Source organism: Filicampus tigris, chromosome 8 (genome assembly GCF_054856515.1).
Source record: "Filicampus tigris isolate MCC_2025a chromosome 8, RoL_Ftig_1.0, whole genome shotgun sequence".
Lineage (NCBI taxonomy): Eukaryota > Metazoa > Chordata > Actinopteri > Syngnathiformes > Syngnathidae > Filicampus > Filicampus tigris.
In genome coordinates, this window is record NC_141224.1 from 13741750 (window position 1) to 13767860 (window position 26111).

Consider the following 26111-nt stretch of genomic DNA (forward strand, 5'->3'; position numbering starts at 1 on the left):
CCAACGATGGTGGTTTTATGAAATGATTAATATTGTCCACAAAGCTAGCATAAAAATAAGAATAGGGAAGTCATGGCGGCTAAAATAAAGTTCTTCCGTTAGCAAAGGTGGAAACAATACCAACAGTGTTAACTCAGACATTTAAAAATATATGTTTTGGCAATCTCAAAGAATAAAACACAAATGAAGAGAATGAGGTGTATCATTTTTTGGAATTAGTTTAGGCTATAAAACATGAGGAAAATATGGATTTTGGCCTACAATGACTATTGTTACTCATCTGTGACCTGTTTTTAATTGACAAAATAAAAAGTACACTAAAAGGAAAGCAAAGTATTCAGCTATCTCTTGTGTTGTGTTGTTCACACGTGGTTGGGTGCGTTGCAGGCATTTTCTTCCTGTCACACGGGGGGAGGTTGTACTTGTGCCACAGTGGAAACCTCTGGGACTTTTTTTTGTAGTCGCAAGAAGACACAATGGATGCTATAACTAGTTCTCTTTTATTTCTCTTACTGTTCTCTGAAGGTACGGCATCACCTCTTGATTTAAATGTTTTCCTCTCAATGCAGAATAATTACGTTGGGATGTTACATTCTGTTGCAGTCGTATGTGTCAAGGCATCATCTTGGACCATTGAGGTGCCATCTTCAGTGAAAGGACTCCCTGGATCTTGTGTGGTGATTCCCTGCTCATTTAACTATCCTGATCCACAGAAAGCCATCAACAAATTCACTGGGATTTGGTTGGAGGCAGAAAAGCACCTCATCTATCACCCAGATGACTCAAAGGTAAATCAGCTGTATCAAGGTCGAACCCAGCTGGTGGGAGATGTAAGGCAGAAGAACTGCTCGCTAAAGATTGACCCGCTTCAAGAAAGCGACCAAGGGCCTTTTCATTTCAGAGTTGAAATGAAAGACTTTCAGAAGTTCTCCTACCTAGGCAAGACTGTCTCTGTACAAATGATACGTAAGTATAAAGCTTTTATTTGGAGCAGACCTGTATGATCTGAGTGTGAGGATGTAATGCTGAACAATACTCTGTGTGTCATTACAGCTCTTGTTACCATTCAGCTTTTACAAGTTGGATTACAAAGTCCAATGTCAAAGTGGTAGCCTACAATTTAGAGTTCAGAATCCATGTGTCATTCGTTCATTCGTTTTTCAAAACAAAACAGAAGTAAAATAAAAACAGAAAAAAGAAAATAAAAAAACAAATAATGACTTCTTTTCTCAATGTTTGTTCCAAAAAAATAAATAAAAGGAAAACGATTCATCTTCCGATTTTGTGAACAATACCAGACGATTCAGATTTGTATTGAAATGTAGGCATGAGCACCCTTTAAAAAATCAACAGATTATAACTCACCGAATTTTTAAGCAATTTTCATGCATTTTGTTTTGTTGCAAACATCAGACGTGGCGACAATGCAAAATATCATTTCAATGAAAATGTTTCTTTACTCAAAATGTTGACTTTTGTAATGAGTTGAAAAACAGTTCAGGTAAAATAGTTCAGGTAATTGCATGAGACCCACATGTATATAGCTGTTATACATTTGTATAGATGTTTTTATATATTTATAATTATGTATATACGTACAGTATATAAATAAAATGTATATGTACATACATTACATAAGTTTCAACAGAAATAAATCAAGTTCCCGTGAGTCATGTGAAAGCTTCCGGGTCAAGTTTCCTTCCGTTTCACGCACGCACAAAAGATGAAAATATCAGAATTGAATGAAACGTCCAAATCGCCCGTTACCAGTTTTTTTTTTTTGTCCCCATTTTCCAAAATTGGAAATCAGGAAATTAGTCGTTATACGTTGTTTTTGTCATTTGGAGTTTTGGAGTTAATATTGAAAAAATATACGGAAGTTATTATTTCATTTCTTTGGTTTCTGTTTTGTTTTGAAACAAGAATGAACGAATGATACACAGATTTTTCAGAAGAAAATTACACTGTGAAAGATACACTGTGCCTGAAAAGTTGTGTACTGAAACTAGGTTGAACAGGCGTGCTGCAAGATGTTAGCAAATCTCATGAAAATTCATTAAGCGGAGTATACACATACCCATCTATATCATCTTAATGAAGAAGTCAACCCAAATGTGTTTTTTTCAAGAATATGTTCTATGCAGACCTACTAGTTGAAACAAGGCAATATGATTAATATGAAATATGAATTAAGCAGCAAAATCCACCCGTTTTAGCCAATCTCAGGCGGCGGCCATTTTGTCACTTCTGTCGACTGAAAATGACATCACAGACTCTCAGGGCTCAGATAACGACCAATCACAGCTCACCTGTTTTCTGTACCTTAGGGCTTAGATAACGACCAATCATAACTCAGCTTCAGAAATCAGGTGAGCTGTGATTGGTCGTTATCTGAGCCCTTGAGGGTCTGTGATGTTATTTTCAGTCAACAGAAGTGACAAAATGGCAGCCCCCAGAGATGGCTAAAAACGGGTGGATTTTGTTGCTTAACTTATATTCCATAAACACAATATTTATCAGAATAGTGGGCCTTCATAGAACATATCCTCAAAAAAATGTTATGGTTGATTTCTGCTTTAACAGATTTTTTAAATGTGAAGAAAATATTGGTGTGTTCTTATTGAGATGACTCCCAAATAACGTTAGCTCCTTGGGCAATTGTGAGTCTCCACCCCCAAACGAGATGTCTGGTGAAGTTCCCAGGCGGATCTGTGAAAGGACGCATGAGGCCACAGGGAATCCAAACTGCTGGTAAATACGAAGAAGAAAAAGAAGAAGAAGGAGAAAAAGAAGAAAAAGAATAAAAAGAAGAAGAAGAAGAAGCAGCTAGGCACACTGTTATCTGTTAACCACAGTGAACGTTCGCTATTCATGATATGCCTGCCGCGTATGTGAAAATCCACAAATAACTTATGCCTTCACCAAAGGGGTTTATAATTGCGTACAGATGCTACAAGATGGCAGCAAAACACTTAAAACAGAGGGAATAAAGCGCCACCACCATGCATGTAGCTTGGGCACAATCACAGCTGTGCAGCTCGCAAAAGCTGACGTGACATCACATATAGCTTAACAAATACGTGCAATACCACTTTACAAAAATTATATTTGAACCACTGACACATTTTATGTTCAGTTTTTCAACTCATTACTACAACTCATCATTACAACAAAACATTTGTCTATATTCTCAGGTACACTGAGTCCCATCAATTTAATTGTGACAGAAGACATGGGTCGTCCATCTGTGACTGCTTCCTGTTCTGTCACCCACTCATGCCCCGCCTCTCCTCCTGACATCCTTTGGAGTCACTCTGGACATCAACATTATCAGACACGACCCCTGGAGAACGGCCAATGGGAAGCTACGTCCACACTGACCTTTCATCCTGCCCATGCTAATAACAACACACATTTGCAGTGTCACGTCACATTCAAGGGAGGTCAGAGACAGGAGGCATCCAAGATCATAAATGTGAAATGTAAGTAGGAGGCGGTAATGTGCATTACAGTGTGATTGCCAAAAACTGAACCTGCTAAGTGGCGGACTGTGCATTTGGTACCTGGGCCTTCAGTGGGGACTTAATCCATCACTATCACTTCACAATCATATCATCATTATAAGACCAAAATGCAATGTAATGTAACAGCACAGTGTCACATACATTAACCGGAGCAGTTCTGAGTCAATATTTAGCTAATAGCATGACAAAAATCTTAGGTTAATTTCAATGGAATACATCACACTTACCAGAGATGCTAACTATTAAATAGGGATGGGCGAGTACCAATACCAGATATCGGTATCCGACCTTATTTCAAGATATGGCCGATATCAGCATCGGCCACCCTCTTGTGGCTGTTTTACTATCAGGAACTAAGAGCCATGCCTGGCTGACAGATGCCCATTAAGATGCAATTTCTGTATGTGTGCGCGCATTCCGAAATACGCTCCAAGCATGCACTGCTTCACTCTGACCATTTGGAAACTCAGAGCGTTGTACTGCCGTTTGGTTATTCTGAGTGCACTAGAAGCGCTTACTTGGCTCAGGCAACACATGCCCGTCTACATTTTTTTTAAAATGGAAATTGGTCATATATTGTGTGACTGGCAATCCAGGATGCACTCAACCTCAAGGCTCCAGTTTACCTGCGACCCTATGGAGGACCAGGAAAATGAGCAAAATGGCGGTGGCCATGTAGTGTTTATTTTCTGCGTCCATCTTAAAGGATCCAAGCATAATCTATAGCCTAAATTTGCCTTGTTGTTACCAAACATGACTTAAACAAAACATGCAAACGAATTTTAATTGTAAATGCAGCTTCATAATGCCCGAAGGCAGTTAAATGAATGTTCAACCATTTCTCTGTGAACGAAGACGTGGTCCTCACAAATCTAGAAAAACAAGAACAAATATAGTATGTATGGATCCATATTCAAAGACTGCACACTCATGTCAAGCTCAAATGTTTCGATGCATCATTCTCGGGATGTTCCATAGACCAATAGCAAAAAAGAAATGCGCCAAAGTGTGAGCAACAGAAGTTCTTGTACACATTTCAACAGTTTAATTTAACTTGTGTGTGTTCAATCATTGCAATTTTTTCAGAAATTCATATGGCCCTTTGGGACTTTAAAAACAAAAAAGGTTCTCAACTCCCACCCAAAGCCAATTAATTTTACATTTTCAAGTTAATTAAAACATAAAAAATAATCTGTTTAGCGACTTTTTAGTAGGCAGCACAGGGGAAACCGGTTAGCACGTATGGCTCTCACTTGTGAGGTTTAGGGTTCAAATCTTATTGCCATCTTATTGTGTGGGGTCTTCATATTTTCTCCATGCTCGCGTGGGTTTTTGTTTTATCCCACATTCCAAAAACACGCATGTTAATTAATTGAAGTCTCTAACCAGGTGTGAATGTTTGTGTCCTGCGATTGGCTGGCGACCAGCTCAAAAACCGCAAATAGTTGAGTTTTTTCCATGAATAGCTGAGGTTACGTTCCAAAGAAAAGCACTGTATCTGTAAATGCTTCATTGTATTTCTATTCGGGTGTGGACAATGTATGGTTGAATATCATTCTTTAATTGGGTCTACCAAGCATTTACATTAAGATTATTAAGAGTCCTCTAAAATGTGTTGCCCTTTATAATCCCCGTTTTCATAGAATAGTTTAATTAAAATTCACTCTATTTGTTTATGTAATTTTATATTGTAAATAATATTTTTTAAATTGTTGAAATAATCATTTACTTAAAACAACACTGTGTCATATGTCAGTTTTTTTTTTTTATTAGGGCGGCGCCATGTGGACAAAAGCGGTGGTGTTTTGACAAAAATCAACCACAATTCCCGTGCATGCCAGCGCGTAGTGTCGTGAAATCCTGAGCCGTTCTTATAGCGAAAGGAGGAAGTGGTTATGCCGTAAAGCAAGACATTTGTATTTTTTTTTGTGTGCCAGGATTGATCCCATGATTCCCATCCTACTCAAAGTTGCTTTGTGCCAGTAAAAATTATACAGACCCCTCAGGGCATGAAGTCCCATTCAACTACTGTACTTGAAAGTCAATGTTTCATCAAAAGAGTTGTGAGAAAAATGTATTAAGGTCGATTTCTTGCCCAGTGCTGCTTTAAACATTTAGCTCTTTTTGTATTATTAAACTATTTGGTTGACTAATTATAATTAAATTATTCAAAATAATAAAACACATATTTTAACATGTGTTTGTTGGTTATTCCCTTACCCACACTCTAAAAACAGTTAGGTTAAAAATACACACAATTTTGGGTCAATAAAGGACCGATCCACTACTTGGGAAATTGACCCAATTTGTAGATTGGTCCATTTTTGACCCCAAATCTGTTCTTTTTAACCCAACTGTTTTTAGAGTGCCTGGCCCATCTGTCTGTTTTTATTTCTAAATGTGAGTCCAAAAGTGTGCACACCCCGCTGCGGCACTTCATATGTTTCTCTACAGATGCCCCTGTGAATGTAGATGTTGACTACAATGCGAACGTGAAGGAGGGCGAGGCCGTGCGTCTGAAGTGCAGCTGCGATGCCAACCCTCCTGCCAGCAGCTACGAGTGGCATAACGAGGACGGTGCTGAGCTACACAATGGCAATGTCCTCATCCTGGCAAATGTCTCCAGACACACAGGTGCCCTGTACTGCACGGCCATCAACGCCCTGGGAAAAGCAACATCATCATCTGTGCAGCTTGATGTGACATGTAAGTAAACAATCAACTCACTTTTGTGATGATTTGATTTAACCCTGACAAATTGTTTGGGTCAAATTTCACTGACATTTAATGCTAGGTTCACACCGCAGGCAAATGCGACCCAGATCTGATTTTTTTTGCCCATATGCGACCTGTACAGGGGCGGAAACAGAATGTGGCTAATGGGTGGGCCTTGAAAAATCAGGGTGGGCCTGAATATTTCCCTCACTGTCCCGACACATCGTATATTCAAATAAAATGACAAAACTGAATAATATGAAGTTCAGATCTTCCTCAGACAACCACAATTATGCCATTCTTAATATTCAATACAATAACAAAACACAACGAAATACAGATTCAAAAACAATTTCATAATAATTTACAAAAAAATATATTTTTCCATGAATCTCACTGGGTGGGCAGTCTCTCAATCTGGGTGGGCCTGTGCACACCCAGGCCAACCCATAACTCCGACCCTGGACCTGTATCTGATTTTTTTATGACAGTCTGAACGGCTCAATTCCTATTTTTTCAAATGCGACCTGGGACACATTCATATGTGGTCCTAGATCGGATATGCATCCGATCTTTTCCAATGCGTTCGCGGTCTGAAGGCGGAGTTACAGTGCTGGCAGCAGGGGATCAAATCTGCAAAGTTGTTTTGAGTAACACTATTGACAATATGACGTTATATTTTACTTTAATTCCACTTGCAACATGAAGCATAAAGTGGACATTTATGGCGATCGTAGTAATTCAGCCACGGCTCAGCTCGATTAATTTTTTACGCACGGCTAACGTGACGTCACCGTTAGTGACGTCTCCATGAAATGAGATATTAAAGCGTCGCCGTGTGATTTTCCCCAAATACTGTATTTATTTCTGCCTCCTAGCTAATCGCTTCACTGTATAAATGCCCCGGCACGCTGGACCATATTTACTTCCGCAAACACAACGCCGGGGGTGACGTCGACCGTCTCTTCTTCTGAGCGTATGAGCACAAAAAAATATCAGATTTTTCCCCCAAAAAATGAGCATTAAGGCCTGCGGTGTAAACCTGGCCTTAGTAATGTCAGACAGGCTATTAAAAGAGGTATACTATAGCTCATAATTTGATATAGACAATTATTATGAGGATATTTTTAGCACCAGGACAAAATTGTAACACAACATGCATGCAATCGAACAGCATGTAAGGATAAAAGTACACTTTGCTCCCTTTTTTGATAGATGCCCCTGAAATTAAGAGCATCTCATCCTGCTCCTCCGAGGGGGAAATGGTCAAGTGTGTGTGCATTGCAGAGTCCAGACCTCCCAGCAATGTCCACTTCTTACTGCCTGACACAGTCCTTCCACGGCCTGACGTAGAGCGACATGCTTCCATTACCATCGGCACTCTGCGAGCTTTTTTTCCTCCATCTGAGTTGGTCTACTGCGTGGTTAACAACACCATGGGCAGCGCCAGCGCTGTCATAACTTTACCTGTTCACAGTATGGAAGAAAGTGTTTCACTTGATTGCATTACACGTTTGGATGACACGAATTCAGACTTTTTCCCACCCTATTTTGTTTTAATACAGGCAAGATGCTGTATCTTTATATTAGCATCGCAGGTGGAGCTGTTGTGATGCTGGTGATTCTCTTAGTAGTGATATTGAAAAAAAGGTAAGAGACAGCAAGACTACAGTGGAACCTCCAAAGGTGAACACGCCAAAAGTCGGAACAAAAATTGTGGATTTCAAATCATCATCATGGAGCAGCGAATGAAATATCTATATACGCACTAACTCATTTGCAGTGCAGCATCCAATCCATTAAACAGAACTTACTGTAACAACTAAGCAAGTAAAGGGACCATAAAGTTCCTCGTGTCTTTACGTGTCTGGGGACCGACATACACACACAGTACCTCGACACACCACTTGATGACAGTATTGCTCTGCAAACACATTACTCTTACCTCTCCATTAGTTTTTCAAGCGTCTTCACGGTGTGAGGAGTTTTTCTATATTTGATTTAGTTTTATTTTTAAATGTTAAGTTTATTTTATGTTTTTATAACAGGTAATAATATTAAATGTTACTTTAAACATTGTTCGTACACTTACCAGTCTCAAGGTTTTATAATGGCGGCAGTTTCAGCCCAGAAAAACTAATTAATTTCCAAGTATTTTGAAATTTTTCAAATCACTTGGAAGCCAATCGGCAGCTAAGAAGCACTTTGGAAACCCCACTATAATTGAACACACAAACCTATTTTTCTCATTTAAAAAAAAGTTTCACTTGAATGTATTATGTTATATACTGTATGTTTGAAAAAAATGTCAATGTTTTTTTTGTTTTTTTTACACCAGCGAATTGGTGCATGAGGAACTCATACTGTTGTTTTGCCACCAGGAGTCAATCAAGAGACGTGCCTTTCTCAGAGCATCGCCGTAAACCTATGGAGTCCCTTCAAATTGTTACAGCAGCAAGGTTATCATCAATCTCATTTCACTTTTTATTATGAAAACCCTCCACCTGCAATTCCACAGAGAAAATGTGTCATTTTTCTGACTCCTTTCTTGCCCTCCTCCAAGGAAAAACATCAAGGCTAGTCAAGATCCAAGCAACATGGACAAAGAGCATATCTATGGCAACACGAGTGAGGTTTGTTAACGCTTCATGTGAGTTATTTCATTTCATGTCTGTTTGGAAGGAATTAATTAACCATATATTTCTGACAGGCTGAATGGACTATAGACTGTGAACCAGTTTACGCCAATGTGCAAAATTGGCTGAAGGATTGAACACGCACACAGTTTGTGTTGCATATTTGTACAAATGAATGTTAGTACTGTTTAATATTTTCAGTGTTGTTGTTTTTTTGCTGTTGTTTTTTTGTGTAGTATTTGTGAATAACCCGATTATTGCTGCACTTAACTGTAGACTGCACATTACCACTAATAATCCAAATGTATAATGGACATTACAGCCTCAATTAAAGTTATTAATTATTAAAAATTAAAGTTAAAACTTATTATTCATTTTCTCCTAATTTAAAACACTTCCCAAGTGTCTTAAGAAACATTCTTTTGTCAACATAACATCGCACTCTGATTCAAATCAGTAATTTTTTTGGCGGGGGTTAGGGCATGGGGCATCTCTTGGCTTTTGTAGATATACTTGGCAACATGTTTTTTTTTGTTGTTGTTTTTTTGCTGAAGAGCAATGAGCAACAAATCTAGTGAGATTTTGTGTTGTTATTCTTCTGGAGGCTTGAGACACCATCCACAATTGGAAAACTAAATTTGTAATAAAACATTATCGCTAAAATAAAATAAAAATGAGAGTGCTTTTGAATATTTTTTTTATTTGAAAAGTACTGTACGGCCGTGCAGAAGGAAGGTCAAACAGTCATTCAGGAATTGTAGTGTACATTATTACACAATACTGTGTGCCCTTTTTTTAAATTTTGCATTCCACAGAAATGTCATTCGTGCATAAAAACCTAAAATAAATACTAAAACTAATTTAAAAAACTATACTAAAATGAAGCATAAAAAATAACTAATAATCTAAAGCCTAAATAAAACTAAAATTAAAAAACAAAATTTAAAGCAAAATAAAAACTAACAATCATGTGAAAATTCAAAAATATTTCAACCCTCATTCAAAATCAATCAATCTTTCCCTACTTCCCAATTACTCTGTTGAGATTTATTTTTTTATAGTGGACTATATTAATCAAAAAGTCTACTAAAATCTGCAGCGACTGTGTTTGGAATCATTCACTCATTCCCTAAAATAGGGATTTTTATTTTGTCAACTAAACAGTTCACTCAATAAAATGAAAAAAAAAAAAAATTCCACACAACTCGGGTGCAGTGTTAATTACGTTAGTGCTGTCGCATGATTACAACATACCAGATCAATGTCAACATTGTAATAAGCTGAGTGTAGTTTAGAAAATCAATACAAACAAAGCACTTTGATCCATCCATGCTATAATGTGTTACTCTGCTTATATGTTTAAGATATCTTGCGCCACAACTCATGAATTTGTCTTGTGCAAAAATCAACCATCCCCAGAAATTGATTCAATGCATCATGGGATGTGTTGCTTTTCTAGCCACCATCGATTTGTACATTACTTTTCAAAATACATTGTATTGGATATATTGATTGATTACATTTAATTTCACACTTGGTGAGTGGACAGGCACTCCAGAGACCGACTCTCTCTCTATCTTGCTCTCTCTCGCTCTCACACACACACAATTTTCAAGTTCTTGTGTCTCATGACAACTTGCACAATCATGCAAAGGAGTATTTGGGCTGAAAATCTGGTAAAGTGAATGTCTCAAAGTTTATTTTAGGATTTATTTTAGAATATTCCTCATACATGACGTCAACATATCACGCATGGCCAGCATCATCACAGGATTTATTCTGTGTGTGTGTGTGTGTGTGTGTGTGAGATACATTTCCTAAAAGGACGATGGTTTGTAAGAGCATCATATAAATGTTCACTGGTTGCCAATTCCTGTGTATATTCTTCAGATTGTACTTAAAGTAGCGAAAAATTTCAATCTCTAGAAATGAACACATCAGAAGTTTCTTAAGTGCTCACAACACAGGAAGAGAGTTGACAAATCCATTGACATATTGTGCAAGACAAAGAAGACAACTCCCCTGAACTGTTATCGCCACACACTTCCAGTAGTCATATGTATAGCTTACCACTTTTTCCTGAAAATATCAATTACATATATGATTTTGTTAGAGAGAAAAAAGGCCACTGCGTTTTGGGGGTCGGGCTACATGCGTCACATGCTGGTGTGTGCTGAAGGATAATTTACAATTATCACTGTATGCAATTTACTGTACATGTTTAGTATCAAAATAAAGACAAGCATACATGTTGAATGTGTTACATTTTTACTCTTATACATTGCCTGCTTGTTTGTTTGTGAATTTGTAAAATGTGATTTATTTTGTATATTATTTTGATTCAGCTAGTTCAATAAATGCAAAGGATGGGCATTTGATTCAATTTTATTCCACAGCTATTGGGAAAATCAATTAACACACACGCGCGCACACACGCACACGCAGACACACACAAATAATAAACTACAAGAGAGATTTCATTACGGAATCTTATCAACGGTTATGAACTATGAACTATGAACTAATAGCTCAATGATTGCAATGGTATGTTTTTGTGTGTAGGATACATTTTAAACATGCCCAAGCAAACGGTTTAACCCAGCCAGTGCTGCAACACAAGGGTTTGTTTGCTCACAAATGTGTGATAAGCACCTTGATTTGTTAGCTGCATTTGGGTAGCCGTGCACTTTCAGTGGGAGACAAGATAGTGCTATTTAGCGTGATCCACATTTTCATATATATTGTGATCCCCTCCTCGTGCGTATGTCTTACCAGCAGCTTGCTGCAAAGACATGAGATGAAGTTAGCTTCAGTCAGAATTCATATGAATTTAGTGGAAGAGAATCCTACCTGTAAATTAACATAAACAGGTTCCTCCATAACCTTCCTCTCTGGAAGATTTTTATTGTCTTGTTTGTTGTCATTTTCTTTTCTAGAAAATGGAAGACAAAACCAGTGACAGAGATAAAACCATACACACACAGTAGCTACTTTTATTCCGTTACAGTGACAGTCATCTTTTGCCACTTTTTTCTTAGGTTCCAATATGCAGTACATAAACAAAGACAAAAACACTTTAAAATAACTTGCTAATAAAGTGACTCCTCAAGAACTTGAAACAAAATGATGGAATGACAGTTCTTTTTAATCACTGACAACAAATGAGACGCAGCTTTTCAAGCAATGGGAAAGCGATCAATTTACTGCTATTGAAAAGCAGAGGATGTTCACGTGACTGCTCAATATTTGGTAGATGATGACGTACAGTTTTATGGCCAACATCTTTCTTCTTGACTCGGACTTAAACTAATTGTTGATCTTTTTTGTACACCACTTTTGTGGACTCTTGCAATGGTGGTCAGTTCTACCATCCGTGATACATACCTCGTGGTTTGGTTTGGTGATGCTCTGCTAAAGTTGGCATAATATCCAGAGCCCTCCCTTACAAATGATTGTGACCTGGGAAAAACAATATGACTTTTTTATTTTTGTGCTACAGTGGATGGAAAGACGGAAAGACAGACAGACAGAGACACACAGATAGGTACGATGGATGGATGGATGGATGGGTGGGTGGCTAGATGGGTGGATAGATGGATAGATATTCACAGCGCTTCTCTTCCACATTTTGTTGTGTTACAGCCTCATTCCAAAATGAAATAATGTCATTTTCTCCCCTCAAAATTCGACGCACAACACATACTACATAAGTACTCACAACCACTGCAACGAATCTCAAAATTGAGCTTAGGTGCATCATGTTTCCACTGATTGTCCTCGAGGGGATCCTACAGTTTAATTGGAGTACACCTCTGGTACATTTAAATTGATTGCAGATGATCTGGAAAGGTACACACCTATCGATATAAAGTCTCACAGGTGGCAATGCATGTCAGAGCACAAACCTAGACGGAAGCCACTCCTTCGTAAAAGGCATATGGCGGCCTGCCTGGAGTTTGCCAAAAGGCACCGGAGCGACTCCAAATATTCTCTGGTCTGACGAGACAAAGATTGAACTCTTTGGCGTTAATGCCAGGTGTCATATTTGGAGTAAACCAGGCACCACTCGTCACCTGACCAATACCACCCTTACAGTGAAGTATGGTGGTGCCGGCAGCATCATCAAATGGGGGTGATTTTCAGCGGTAGTAACTGGGGAACTAGTCAGGATTGAGGGAAAGATGAATGCAGCAGCGTACAGAGACATCCTGGATGAAAATCTGCTCCGGCGTACTCGGGACCTCAGACTGGGATGAAGGTTTGCCTTCCAATAAGACGACGACCCTAAGCAATAAAACCAACACAACGAAGGAGTGGCTTCAGGACAATTCTGTGAATGTCCTTGAGTGGCCCAGCCCGAGCCCAGACTTGAATCCCATCCAACATCTCTGGAGAAATCTGAAAATGGCTGTGCATCGATGCTCATCAAACAATCTGATGGAGTTTGAGAGGAATGGGCAAAACTATCCAAAGATTGGTGTGCTAAGCTTATGGCATCATAGTAAAAAAAAAATGACTTGAGGCTGTAATTATTGCCAATGTTCGATCACTTAACAAAGGCTGTGAATACTTAGGTACATCTGATGTCTTGGATTGTTTTTATTTTGAAGAAATTTTGAAAAAAATATCATAATAGTATGTTGTGTAAAATTTTGAGGGCCAAAAAAGAATTTATTCCATTTTGGGGTGAAGCTTTAACATAACAAAATGTGAAAAAAATGAAGTGCTGTTAATACTTGATTGAAGCTCACCTTGTGTACCTCTTCCAAATGAGAAATCCAGCGGCAAGAAGGATCACAACTGCTGCAAGCGGTACAAAGATGGCAATGCAGATCGTTTGTAACATATTTCGGTTCACTAGATCTGTAAAAAAACAGACATCATGGTCAACAACGAAGCAATATTCACTTGGGATTCCAAACGGATGTATACACATACGTTGATCTTCTTTTGGAATGTCTGAAGTTGGGAATATAATTCCTGCAAAAAAAACGGGGACACCTAAAATACCATGATTTGATTGCGGCATCAATAGTCGACATAAATACTAGGCTGTTACCTGGAGTCAGAGTGACTGGTGCAGCGTCTGGGCCTACAAGAGATCTTGTAGTGAAATGTACTCAATAACATAACTGCGATTTGAAACAACAACGATAATTTTGCATGATGCTCACCTGATATAGTGACGTTTTGGTTATAAAAACTATAGCTGTCCTTGGCAATAATCCGTAAGTAAATAACCAGTCTGCTGTCCATTAGGTTTTTAATCTTGAGGGTGCAGTTCCTGTCGTTTTTCTTTCGCATCAACAAAGTCTTTCCTTGGTACCTCTTCACCACAAATGTGCTATTGGGGTGATAAATGAATGCGTTGCTATCCCTGTCGTAGGCATTAAATGTGCTTCTCTGGAACAGTTTCCAGAAGATCTGAAGGTTTTCTGTGTGGTGCTCGGGTGGGTAGCTGAACGTACATGGTATGGTCAAAGTTTGGCCTTTCACTGCAATGATGTTTCGGTTGACTTTCAAACCCCATGTTTCACCTGAAGATATATATATATAAAAAAAAAATTAAAAAATCACTCTGTAAGTGCCCGTGTGAAACCATCCAAAACAATTTGTGATGCTACCCACCTTTTGAATGAGCAGCCAGGATCAGAAAAATGGCAAGCTCAATCAAAGGTTGCAGATGATCCATTGCAGACGTCCCAAGTCCGATTCCAATCGTGTTGACTTTGGACAGCAATGCCCACTATATGTGTCCGCTTTTACGCAAGCGCAATCTGAACACGACAGGACAGCTCATTGAACTGGGCTTGAGAGGAGAGGTCGTTGCTCGTGAATCCTGACGGTGATGTGAAATTTTTGGGTGTGTTTCCTGTTGCTTTGCAGTGGTGAATAAAAAAAAAAGGAAGTTGAAACTATTCACCTTCTTTCACTAAAATAGATGAGAAAACTTCTATGTTAAATCCTATCGAAGCAACAAATTTTGTTTGTGTTTGTGTAATATGAAAATCGACTTTTGTTGAACAAAGAAGTATATATGGTGAGGATTCAAAATGGACTCTGAATGCCTCACTATGAGAATGTAGAATAGGTGTGCTAAATCTGGTACAGGCTATTTGTTGCTTTGTGGATTTTCACATCTATCAATATGCACTGTCCCATCCAAAAGAATAAAAAAAAAAAGAAAAAAAAAAGAAGATGAATCAATAAATAAACCAAAATTAATTGGCAGGGGTTTTTTTTCAAGCCATGAAAGTTTACAACAAAAAACAAAAAATCTTTGCCACTCAACTCCTGCTTGTGGTACATCTTTCACTTCTGTCTATTTGGGACTGGATAAGAACAGAATAGAATAGAACTGAACAGAATTGATGGATGTGTTTGTATATAACAAGTCTTCTTAGGGTATGTGATTTAATCACAACAATCAGTGTCAACTTTCAATCAGATGACCACAACGTCATTGACACAATTGCTTTATGTATTGAATCATGGTTCTCACATTGTCTCATAATTGCACTCTGTTGTACTTGCAAGGTAAGGTGTGACATAATGGAATATATTTTTTGCTGACACAGAATCTTTTGTCAGAGTGTTTAGGTTTAAATAGGCACGTTTCAGTGGCTCGAATCAACAAAGAAATATATTTTGATTAAAAAAAGTGTAGTCAAAGGTTTTTTAAAAAAATGAAGTGGAAGTCAACGCCATTGTTTTTCACGATAGTATCTTCTATGCACCTTCAATAATCAAAACACACTATTCTGATTTATATTGCGTTTGTGGAATGAGTTAAGCAACAAAGTCCACTCGTTTTTAGTCATTTCAGGGGGCGGCCATTTTTCCACTTTCTGACTGAAAATGACATCACAGTTGCTCATGGCTTAGGTAACGGCCAATCACGGCACACCTGTTTTCTGAAGCTGAGCCATAATTGGTCGTGGCAAAATGGCCTCCCCTTGAGATGGACAAAAACGGGTGGACTTTACTGCTTAACTCATATTCCACAAACGCAATATTAATCAGAATGCTGTGTTTAAACTAGTGGGGCTGCATAGAACATTTTCTTGTAAAGAAATTGTTTGGGTTGATTTTCTCTTTAACTAAGAAAAACAAAAAAGTGTAAAGCGAGATTGATGTATAAATTGAAAAAAAAATTCTTAGATTATTTGGACAAATCTGTGTAATTTAACAAGCAAAACTTTGGGGTCTTTACAGTAATAAAATGTGTGCAAACAAGAATTACAGGTGGAGCGGATAGGTCACTGTCCTTTTTTAATCCAATTCTCCGTCTCTTAGCCAACTTAATGCAACAGAATATACAGGTGACGGTGTCGCGAGACCGCGGAGGATGTCGTGGAATCTTTTCAAGCAGTAGGTAGGCTAATGGCAGACGCCGTCGATCGCCGGGAGCTCTGATTAAAGTAGGTAACGGCAGTGATGTATAGACGACGTGCATGACCAGTGGAACCAGTCGAACGTGATATGATATGGTTTGTAGTCAATTACGATATTGACGTCTTTGTAACAGGCAGAGCTGGGCAGTCCGTCCCTGGGCCGGACCGGTCGGACCCTCCAGGCGTTGGGCAACAAATTTTAAAAAATGGCTGGACTAAGCATGGCCGGAAGTGGATTTTAGTCCGGCCCACTAATCGGCCTTCATGCGTTTGACGTGGTCGCGAGGCGGCCAAATTTCATCTCAGCCTACTCAGTGAAAGGCTTCTTTTTAGGCTTCTTTCTACTCCCGCGTCGGCGCGAGCGACAACTGACGCATTGATTCACGTGACCGACGCATTGTGCTGTTGGCGACAGGTCTGCAACACATGCCACGCACTCATCAGGAATTGTTGCTGCTCTGATAGGTCCATTATGTCACATGTTGCGATGACATACAGTTTCCCACACGGAGAGAAGAGAGAGGATGCAGCACGCAGTTTGTTGCTTCTGCAAAAGCAAACTAGTTTGGCAATAAAATTAAATGCATAGTCTAGTCATCTCTGTCTCTTTATGGTTGTAGCAGGTACGATATCCATTGTTGTTGCTGTCTTTTTGAAGCGACGTCCCCCGACTTGGAACTTAACAGTTTCAAAACAACTTGTGTCTGGGAGTATATTAAGCTGCGCGCAGCACTCAAGTATGACGCTGCCACATCAAGGTGGAGTTCATGCACTTCTTGTGGCATCTTCAACTTCTGCAAATACGCCGTAGCAAACCTGCTGTGTATAGGGGTTTGCTGGTATGCTTTTATTTTGAAGGCCGTGAACGAAGGGAAGTATGTAAAATAAATAACTTGTTGAATGCGACTTCTGGCCGTCTGTTGGACCCAAATACCGGTAACTATGCAATATGACAAAACCAACCCCGGGGCTCGCAATGGAAGTAAGTACACACAGTTGGGTAAGTAGTAAAGTACTAGTGGCACATTTTGAAGCGTGTCCACAGGAGGTTTGAATCGTAAATTAGCCAGCTAATGATCCTTAAAAAGCTTCTGCCGTTAGCATCTCTCCCGCGGCAGCGTCAATCACGGACACTTTTTTGGGGGACGAGCGTGTGGGGGCGGAACGGGGCGGGGGCCGACAATGTTTATGAATATGGCCGGAGGGTCGCGGCCGGAAGGGTACCCAGGTCAAGGGTGGAGGGTTGCGGACGGACCGGCAAAAATGGGTCAAGTGCCCAGCTCTGCTAAAAGAATAGAGGATGGTAATTACCACTCAATTGTTTTTAAATTAAAATAGTGCTTCTCTTGCACTGACACGTTATTTTTACATCTTCGATTGAAACAGTAAATAATAATTAATTCTGCCTGTGTGAAAGCCACATGTCTAAGCTCTTTAATTCTTTTGGAATTATGTTTCTGTCTACTACAGGGGCTGAGATATTAATCATTTTGTAAGTGTTGAATTTCTGGGGGAACTTCAGGTTTTCAAGGGTAATTCCACAGGCGACCTTAGGTTTTGGGGAGCTGTTGAGAAAGGCGCTTTAGGCCTTAATGGGTTAACATGAGTCAGCCAATCAAGCTTATTCAAAAGCAGCTTTACAAGTGGCGTAAGTCGGTATGTGTGAGTCAGGCAAGCGGTGGGGGAGAGAAATCCAAGGAAGAAAGTTCAGTGCTAATGGAAAATGTGGTCCTATAACTTTAAATCAATAAAGTATTGAAAAAATTGAGTTTCGTTGTTGATATTACTTCATATTGTTTATATCTGAAATATTTGCTGTTTATTTTTCTTTATTTATTATTAATTTAATCTGTAACCTTACGATGCTTCTTTCAAACCCACTTTATTGAAAGCACTTTATTCTTAATACAAACTTTATCCAACATACATCTAGAACATGTATTATTTCCTGTTTCAGTGTAAAAATAAACACAAATATTTTTTCTTGGAAAAAAAAAAGACGGTCACTTGGTGATGCCAAAATATTTGCTTTTGCTTTTATATCAGGGGTGACTCAACTGTGGGGGTGCGAGTGTTTCTGTTTCAACTTCCTCACTTTAATGGGTAAAAGGGATCAGCCATCATCCCACACTTTCCCCACTGTTATCAATGTTAATTTACAAGCCCACCACACTTTTGCACAGCTTGCTTCATTATCATGTTCTCGACCGCCACTTGTCGAATGCCTTTTATAGATGAGCAAGAACTACTTGCTAAGAAGTACTGCAGTCTGTCTACCTTTTATGGTTTATCAACATACTGTAGAGGGAAATCTTTTTTTTGCTCACATCGGCTCAAAATCTTTGATATCCATGATAGGAAAAGTGGGTTGGATGGATGGATGGATGGACGGATAGACAGATTGATGCTTGCCATAAACATGTGCTGCTGTTCGGTAAATACACCACTAGGTGGAGGGCTCTATTGACAAATCCAAATTGAACTTTGAGTCCTGACTCCATCTGGAAAGTGGAGCGTAGAACCCTAAATTCAGTCCCATGACGCGTGCGAGTTAGAGTGCAAATCTGCACAAGAATTCCCCTAAAGAACCAAGAATGAAGTCCGACAGACTTGCCGTTTACGATGGATGACAGCTAGGTTCAGTGGCTGGCTGACACTGTGCGAAGACCATCCAGATGGAGCGTGTGACTTCAGCGGAGGAGGAGAACAGCCAAGTCGGACGTCAGGAGCCGCGCGTCCACTCCAGGAGGAGTGTGGCCGGCGTCAGCTCGCCCGCTGTAGCCGCCGCCCGGCTCACCCTGCCCGGGGTCATGGACGACGAAGGGAGGGTGGACGAGTCTCGACTAAGAATGCACATTTTCCAAAACGGTATCGATCCTTCATTCTGTGATGACGACGAATATTATTAAATGTATTGCATTCTGCAGGTTGGAACCATTTAGCCTTTGACCTTTTGCAAATGAGGCTCTCACACAAATTAAAGAATTGCATCATCAACCAGCCCTTTTACTCTTTAGTGGTTAAGTAACTGATGTATTTTCTAGTGTTTCTTTTACACTGACAATATTTTTGTCATATTATTTACTTGGTTGTCTCCTAAAAAGTTTGTCTAAAGATGACGTTAATCTGTTAATTCCATTATCCCATTTTTTTAACATGCCCACGATCCTGAATGATAATAAGAACAACAATAGTAATAATTATATATATTTTCTGTCCTACCCCCCCCCCCCCCAAAACTGACCCAGAGTTGGTCTAAAAATAACAATATAAATAATTCAACCTAGATGTCCCGACTGTGAGGCAGATGTGCATTAAATTTTTTTATATAATTTTGATATGCTTGTGACTCCAAATAATAATTAAAAAAAAACAGAAATGACCTAACGTTGGCCTAAAAACATACTGTACATAATATTAATATAGATATTACTGTACATATGTTAATTTTCTTTTTCTAAGCATGAATTCTAATTAAAACAATATGAATCATGATAAAAATGTTCACATCCCCCCCAAAATGAATAAAAAAAACTGTTTTGACTAAAATTATTCATATGGGTATTAACCCTGTTGATTCGAATATTCATCTTTACATGCGCGTGACCTTAAATGATAACTAATAAATAGTAATAATTTTCCACAGTACAAAATATATTAGAATTTATCATGTATTATTTTTTATGTGTTTGCATGTTTTTTTTTAATGTAGTTTATGCCACTATTAGTGAAACATGCATTTTTATTTTTATTTTATTAACAATTACATTTAATTTATGAATGTAAGGTAGCTTTTCCATGCCCTCTCTGAACACCACCAACACCAACACCAACAACAACAAAATCATATACAGGTATTAGAACTGATGCCCAAAACGGAATATTACTATACTGGCAAAGTCAAAACATTTGATAGTGTGCTTATTAAAGTGTGCATTGCACAAGAACATTAAAGTGCAAGCTACAAAACACACGCTGGCCTTGTGGCTACCTAAACAAAGAGTTGGTTATGATCACATGCACAGAGGTTGAAGTGCTAGTTGCTCGAGGCAGTCAAATGATGCTTTGCCCACACTGTCTGGGTGACTGTCAAACACGGAAGTGCACAGTCAAATGGCCCTCAAGCAAGAGTTGCTATGAACGTAAAATGGCATTTAAAAAAGGCAAGGCTTCTATTAAAAAAAAAAAAAAAAAAAAATCACATAAGCTTGAACAAAGATGTTCAGTGAAGTGTGTGAAGCTAAGAAATGAGGCTGCAGTGGGATTAACGTTTCAGAGCTGCATGGCTTTGTAATGCGAGTATTCCTTTAGAAAGCCATAATCATGGAAAAAAGTTTCAGGAACATTACCCAGGGTCAATAAATATTTCCTGGATGTGTTGGATCATTAATAATGAACATGGATGTAGGAATTCAAGGAAATAGATTAAAGTAGCAGCATTGCGTAACACAGCGTCTCAAATCCTCTGGAAGCAGAGCAAAGTTCACTACATTTGCCCTTATGTTCCACTTCATTGATTCGCTTATGTGAACTGCTTTGATGATGATTGCTCAAAAATGTGCAATATTTTGGAAAATTTCCATGGGAAGTTTAGCTGGTAAATGATTTAAAGTTGGATATGTTCTACATGAATTTAGAAGTTTAAGAATTGTATTAAGTTACACAATTATTACAGTTGTAGGATTAAGAGTTTGAGCCATTGTCATGCTTAAAGGCGTAATCAACCCAAACATATTTTTTATGTTAAAATAATATGTTCTATGCAAGCCCACTGAGCCCTGAGCAGTTGTGATATCAGTTTCAGACGACAGAAGTGACAAAATGGCCGCCCCCTGAGATGGCTAAAAATGGGTGGAATAACTCTTATTGGACAAACGCAATATTTATCAGAATGCCTTGTTTCAACTAGTAGGCTTGCATACAACATATTTTTGAAAAAAATATGTTTGGGTTGACTTCTTTAAAGCGGAAGTCAACCCAAACATATTTTTTTTCCAGAATATGTTTCCAGCAGGCCCACTAGTTGAAACACGGCATTCTGATTAATTTTGCGTTTGTGGAATATAAATTAATCAGCAAAATGCACTTATTTTTAGCCATCTCTGGGGGCTGCTATTTTGTCTTCTGTCGACTGAAAATGACATCACAACTGCTCACAATGACCAATGACGGCTGACCTGTTTTCTGAATTAGAGCCGTGATTGGTCGTTGTGAGCAGTTGTGATGTCATTTTCAGTCGACAGGAGACAAAATAGCCGCCACCAGAGATGGCTAAAATCGAAGGGATTGACACTTATTCCACAAATGCAATATTTATCAGAATGCCCTGTTTCAACTAGTGCGCTTGCAATAGAACATATTCTTGAAAAAAAAAAATGTTTGTGTTGACTTCCTCTTTAAGTGAAACAAATGGAGGTCAAGCAGGTTTCCAAAATTGATTGTATTCAACCAATGATTCCACTGTACTGCACTGTGCTTTGTTTTTAATCCAGTAATTAACAGTGACTGAAAGAAAAAAATGAATTGAAAAACCAGGGGATCCTTGGTTTATGACAGATTTCTGTTCCTACCATTACCTATGCTAACAATAGTAGTAGCTAGTAATGAAGTCATAATTACTGTAAATATTAGTCTCAAAAAGTTTGTTAATTCTCGTGGAAACCTCAAAATGTAAAAATTCCTGAAATTGTGTAACCTAATCCACCATTAACATTTGGGACAATTTCAATCCACGTCTAGGTGGCGTATCTCCCACAGAGCGTGGCCTAGCGTGGCGCTTCCTGTTCGGGATGTACCCGTGCGGCTCGACTGCTTTGGAGCGTCCTCTACTTCAGGAGCAGCTGGCTGTGCGTTACCAGGTTATGAAGGCAAAGTGGCAGAACTTCCTTCCTTCGGCTGTACGGATGCACCTCAACGGCACCGATGGTAAACACCCTAAACCTTCTCTTTCACGGAGGACAAAATCTTGATCGTGATTAGGATTGTCTACCATATGTGCTCGCCAGCTGAGCTGGTGGCTGCAGTTGGCTATTTTAACCAGAGGCAGGCAATGGTCCAGCAACAGGCTGACAACTTAAGTGACGAGGTCCGAGACAGGGTGACATTTTTGGAGCTGCAAGCACAGGTTTGTTCGATGGGCACCATTTTTGGTTCAAGAAAGATAACCCAACAGGATCTGCTGTATATCTAAATGCGATACTCCATGAGTGATTTTTCGTTGCAAAAAAAACTGAGCTTGCCACATTGTGGTCAGAAAAAAAAGAACACCAAGTACACTGTAACTTTGCAATCAATTTAAAATTACTGGATAGTCATATTCAAGTATGTGAATGTATGTCACTTTTGTAATGAAAATGTGATGTCATGTTTTCAGATATTGTTTGAGCGTGTTACATTTGACCAGGAAGAGCTGCAGGAAGCCATCCGAATTATTAACAAAGATGTCCCAAGAACCAACAGAGACCTGAGCTACTACCAGTATGGACCTTCAAAAGATCTTATTTTCATTGGGGAGATACAGTAATTGATTGGAATTGTACAACTAAACATTTTTTTCTGCTAAGGAGGTTATGTTTGTATATTTTGAATTTTCAGTAGCTTGGGCGAGTAAGTATTCTTCCATAATTCCTCAATACATTGGAAACTGTGAATTAAGATGAAACATTACCTTATAATTGACATTTTGGTAGCAGGTAACAGGGAGCCTTTTTTTTTGTTGACTTTTTTGTGTGTTTTCAGAGGTGTAGGTTCAGGGAATCTGTTGGTGCTGAGAGACATCCTCATCACCTATGCTGCTTTCCATCCAGGTAAACGATAAAAGAACTTGCTTCATGGTTTGTTTGTTTTTTTCCTAGCACGAGCTTGTCTCCAACTGTAACTTTTTTTGTGTGTTACTATGCAGAGGTGAATTACGCCCAAGGAATGAACGACCTGTGCAGCCGATTCCTGGAGGTCATGGACTGCGAGGTTGACAGTTTCTGGAGTTTTTCATGCTACATGGAGAAATTTGCCAAGGATTTCCGAGAAGACGGCCTGCACAGAAAAATAGGTGGAGTTGACTGTGAATTGTTTCAAGTACATGTTCATTCCGCTGTTGGGAAATAGAAGTCAATGAAAGTGTTTGACCGAATGTCATTTAGAGTTGGAGGCAGCCCTGTTAAAGGAACTGGACCCTCAACTTCATGTCCACTTGGTCACAGACAGCATGGAGAGCTTCACCTTCTGTCACAGGTAAGTCAGTTGTAATCCTTAATAGGGTCCACACCGAAATATGTGACTATTCAGAATTTTAGGCAGCACTGTCCTGTAGGTAGAAATGCACATCTGCCTCACAGTCGGGACATCTCGGTTGAATCCACATTGGTATGTTTTCACTGTGGGTGTATATGGGTTCTATTCAGGTACTTTCCACCCACAATCCAAAAACATGCATATAATTGTCCATAGATGTGAATGCTAATTGACTGCAGAATTGTCCATGGTGTTCCGCACCAGCTGCGATAGCCTCCTGCTACCCATGACTCTAATGTGGACAAGTGCGATGGATGGATAATGGATGGATTCCAAATATAGTTCTGTGCCCTATATGAAGGATTTACTGTTTTCACTGTAGTTCTTTAGACATTGAAAACAGTAACCAACACCTTTTTCCTGCGTGTATCTCTCTTATATTTGTGTGTGTGTGCGTGTGGGGTGCACATCAGATGGCTGCTGCTAGGCTTCCAGAGAGAATTTGAATACAGCGATGCACTACGTTTGTTCGAGATCCTGAGTTGTGACCACCTGGAGTTCATTTCCCAGCAAGTGGATCGAGCCCGTTATCAGGAAAGGCTGGCAAGAAAATATTGTACAGGTGAGACCTTGGGCTCTTTTTTTCGTAGATATCGTGCCTGTGCCGTGGCGCAAATGCTGATGGTCGGTGGATCCAGATTTTAATATCTGTGCAAGTCTCGCTTGTGCGTGTTTGCCAATTTTTCTCTCAAGCCTGCGCTTGGCTGCAAAATTACCAACAGGTCTAAAGACACCCCTGCCCACAGATACACCACGCAGTATACCAGTCATGAAAATAAAGCCCTTTGATTGTTTTGAAGTTGGAGTAGAAATAGGAAAGTAATGACTGTTATCACTAAAAGATTGTTAACACAAACATTATAACTCACCCATGTTTTTTGCCTTGTCTGCAGATGACGAGTGTGAGTCAGAGCTGCAGGCCGTCAACACAGACTTTACGTTTGAGCTGTTCATCTGCGCAGCCATCCTTTTGGACCACAAAGACACTTTGCTGCAATGTCAAGATGAAGTCCAGCTGATCCAGTTTACCAGCAGGTTTGCGTTACACTCACTGGCCACAATATTGGGTACACAATTTGCTGGGACCTGTATTTAAAATGTTGCCTGGTGGCTTAGTTTTGTTTGACACTGTTGGAACAGTACTGATTTAACAATATGTTTATTATTGAGTTTATAGCTCGTAGTTGTGTAGAACTCCACAGCATCGTACTTACAGGTATTTCTAAAATTTGGTAGGTGTAATTAACAGCAGGCAATGTCTTTTGCGCAGCCTTCAGGGAACACTGGACTTGAACAGCACTCTGAAGAAAGCAGAGCATCATTTCTTCAACTACTGCAAACGCTGTGCTTGGGACTCCATGAACTGCCGCTGTAGAGCACACAAAAGCAAAGAAGACTTTCTCAATCAGCTTCGCAGTCTATTTGTTTTAAGATAAGAGCGACTATTTTAGTCCCTGTCATCTTTTTACAATAAGGGACCAAACATATTTAAAGGCACACATTTTTTGTTATTGTTAATAGTCCTGAGGTATATTGGTTTTACTGTGGATAGGTTATTTGCTCATTAATGAAAAGTATTTATTGTATGAAAGTGGATGAACATCAACTGTGGATCATTTTTTTACTTTACACCTTAACATTGGCCTTTTTAAGGCTTGTTACAAAGGCTTAATGCAATATTTAGCCACTGGAAGGTGACAGACAACAGGTGGTGTTACTACCACACTGTGGTTATATTTAAAATGACTTATGTAACAAGTGTGTATATCCACGTTTTAGACACTGACAGAAAGAATATTAACCTATGTTAATGTTAAAACCATATTTAAATGTTGAATTATATTTGATATATATATGGTGACTTATGCTTAATCTGAAAATGCCACAAAAATGTGATTAAAGGCCGTAAGTTGTCAGAGTTTCTGCACAGTGGATATTAAAAGTCTACTCACCCTTGTTCAAAGGGCAGGGTTTTTTTTGGGTGAAATAATAAAAAAAAAAAAAAATAGAAGACAAGCCATTTCAAAACTTTTTCCACCATTGTTACCTATAAACTGTACATGCCAAATCATGTTATTTTTCTTTAATCTTTTTAAGAGGGGAAGTATAAATAACTGAAATAATGAGTCTGCTTTTTTTTCCTTTTTCTAAATTACTTCTTGCAGTATTTTGGCATTTGTAGAGTAGGATAAGCGGTTTGGATAATAGATGGATTTCCATCAAAAAGATGCATAACACAATTCATCAAACAAACAATCAGCAATCGGGTTATCTCTGGGTTTGTGGTATAGTACTGCAAATGGCCTTTTATTTGGGAAAAAAACAATGTCTTTTTAACATTTAAACAAATCAATATGGACTTGTATTTAACCTAAAATGTATTATTTACCGACATTCCTCAGCAATACAGTACAGTAGTAAGTTTAAGGCAAGGCCCTTTGAATCTTAATTCCTCTTTTTGAGCCATTTTTGGACAATTGTGTTCTCAATTTGTGGGAACAGTTTGGAGAAGGCCCTTTTCTGTTCCAGCATGGCTGTGCCTCAGTGCACAA

General features: G+C 38.9%; 3 protein-coding genes across 4 annotated transcripts; 2 read left to right on the forward strand and 1 right to left on the reverse strand.

Annotated features, from left to right (window-relative positions):
• The first annotated feature begins 414 nt into the window (after positions 1 to 414).
• Positions 415 to 11248, forward strand: LOC147143820 (sialic acid-binding Ig-like lectin 14). Of its 2 annotated transcripts, none has more exons than XM_086039323.1 (9): positions 415 to 525; positions 604 to 966; positions 3195 to 3482; positions 5979 to 6230; positions 7455 to 7715; positions 7805 to 7889; positions 8621 to 8698; positions 8803 to 8872; positions 8950 to 11248. In XM_086039323.1, the coding sequence occupies exons 1-9, from the start codon at positions 477 to 479 to the stop codon at positions 9010 to 9012; spliced, it is 1509 nt and encodes a 502-aa protein (XP_085895449.1). In that variant the 5' UTR covers positions 415 to 476; the 3' UTR covers positions 9013 to 11248. The 2 variants fall into 2 exon arrangements, with proteins under 2 accessions (XP_085895449.1, XP_085895450.1); XM_086039324.1 differs by lacking the exon at positions 415 to 525 and having other exon boundaries at positions 651 to 788; positions 902 to 966.
• On the reverse strand, positions 10548 to 14704 carry LOC147143821 (myelin-associated glycoprotein-like). The gene is made up of 8 exons (XM_086039331.1): positions 14504 to 14704; positions 14050 to 14412; positions 13935 to 13967; positions 13814 to 13855; positions 13627 to 13738; positions 12260 to 12334; positions 11726 to 11807; positions 10548 to 11657 (listed from the first exon to the last, which is right to left on the reverse strand). The coding sequence occupies exons 1-8, from the start codon at positions 14565 to 14567 to the stop codon at positions 11586 to 11588; spliced, it is 843 nt and encodes a 280-aa protein (XP_085895457.1). The 5' UTR covers positions 14568 to 14704; the 3' UTR covers positions 10548 to 11585.
• A 4083-nt stretch (positions 14705 to 18787) lies between these two features.
• Positions 18788 to 25475, forward strand: LOC147143822 (TBC1 domain family member 15). The gene is made up of 10 exons (XM_086039325.1): positions 18788 to 19137; positions 22009 to 22194; positions 22275 to 22393; positions 22643 to 22746; positions 23008 to 23075; positions 23171 to 23317; positions 23409 to 23499; positions 23973 to 24121; positions 24453 to 24594; positions 24830 to 25475. The coding sequence occupies exons 1-10, from the start codon at positions 18945 to 18947 to the stop codon at positions 24993 to 24995; spliced, it is 1365 nt and encodes a 454-aa protein (XP_085895451.1). The 5' UTR covers positions 18788 to 18944; the 3' UTR covers positions 24996 to 25475.
• The last annotated feature ends 636 nt before the right edge of the window (positions 25476 to 26111 follow it).

Coding starts and splice junctions, on each gene's coding strand:
- LOC147143820 (XM_086039323.1), top strand. CDS start 477: ATGGATGCTATAACTAGTTCTCTTTTATTTCTCTTACTGTTCTCTGAA. Junction 967..3,194: donor TGTCTCTGTACAAATGATAC/GTAAGTATAAAG, acceptor CTATATTCTCAG/GTACACTGAGTCCCATCAAT. Junction 7,890..8,620: donor GTAGTGATATTGAAAAAAAG/GTAAGAGACAGC, acceptor TTTTGCCACCAG/GAGTCAATCAAGAGACGTGC.
- LOC147143821 (XM_086039331.1), bottom strand. CDS start 14,567: ATGGATCATCTGCAACCTTTGATTGAGCTTGCCATTTTTCTGATCCTG. Junction 13,968..14,049: donor CCAAAACGTCACTATATCAG/GTGAGCATCATG, acceptor GATCTCTTGTAG/GCCCAGACGCTGCACCAGTC. Junction 12,335..13,626: donor ATTTGGAAGAGGTACACAAG/GTGAGCTTCAAT, acceptor TGTTTTTCCCAG/GTCACAATCATTTGTAAGGG.
- LOC147143822 (XM_086039325.1), top strand. CDS start 18,945: ATGGAGCGTGTGACTTCAGCGGAGGAGGAGAACAGCCAAGTCGGACGT. Junction 22,747..23,007: donor AGAGACCTGAGCTACTACCA/GTATGGACCTTC, acceptor GTGTGTTTTCAG/AGGTGTAGGTTCAGGGAATC. Junction 23,500..23,972: donor AGCTTCACCTTCTGTCACAG/GTAAGTCAGTTG, acceptor GGTGCACATCAG/ATGGCTGCTGCTAGGCTTCC.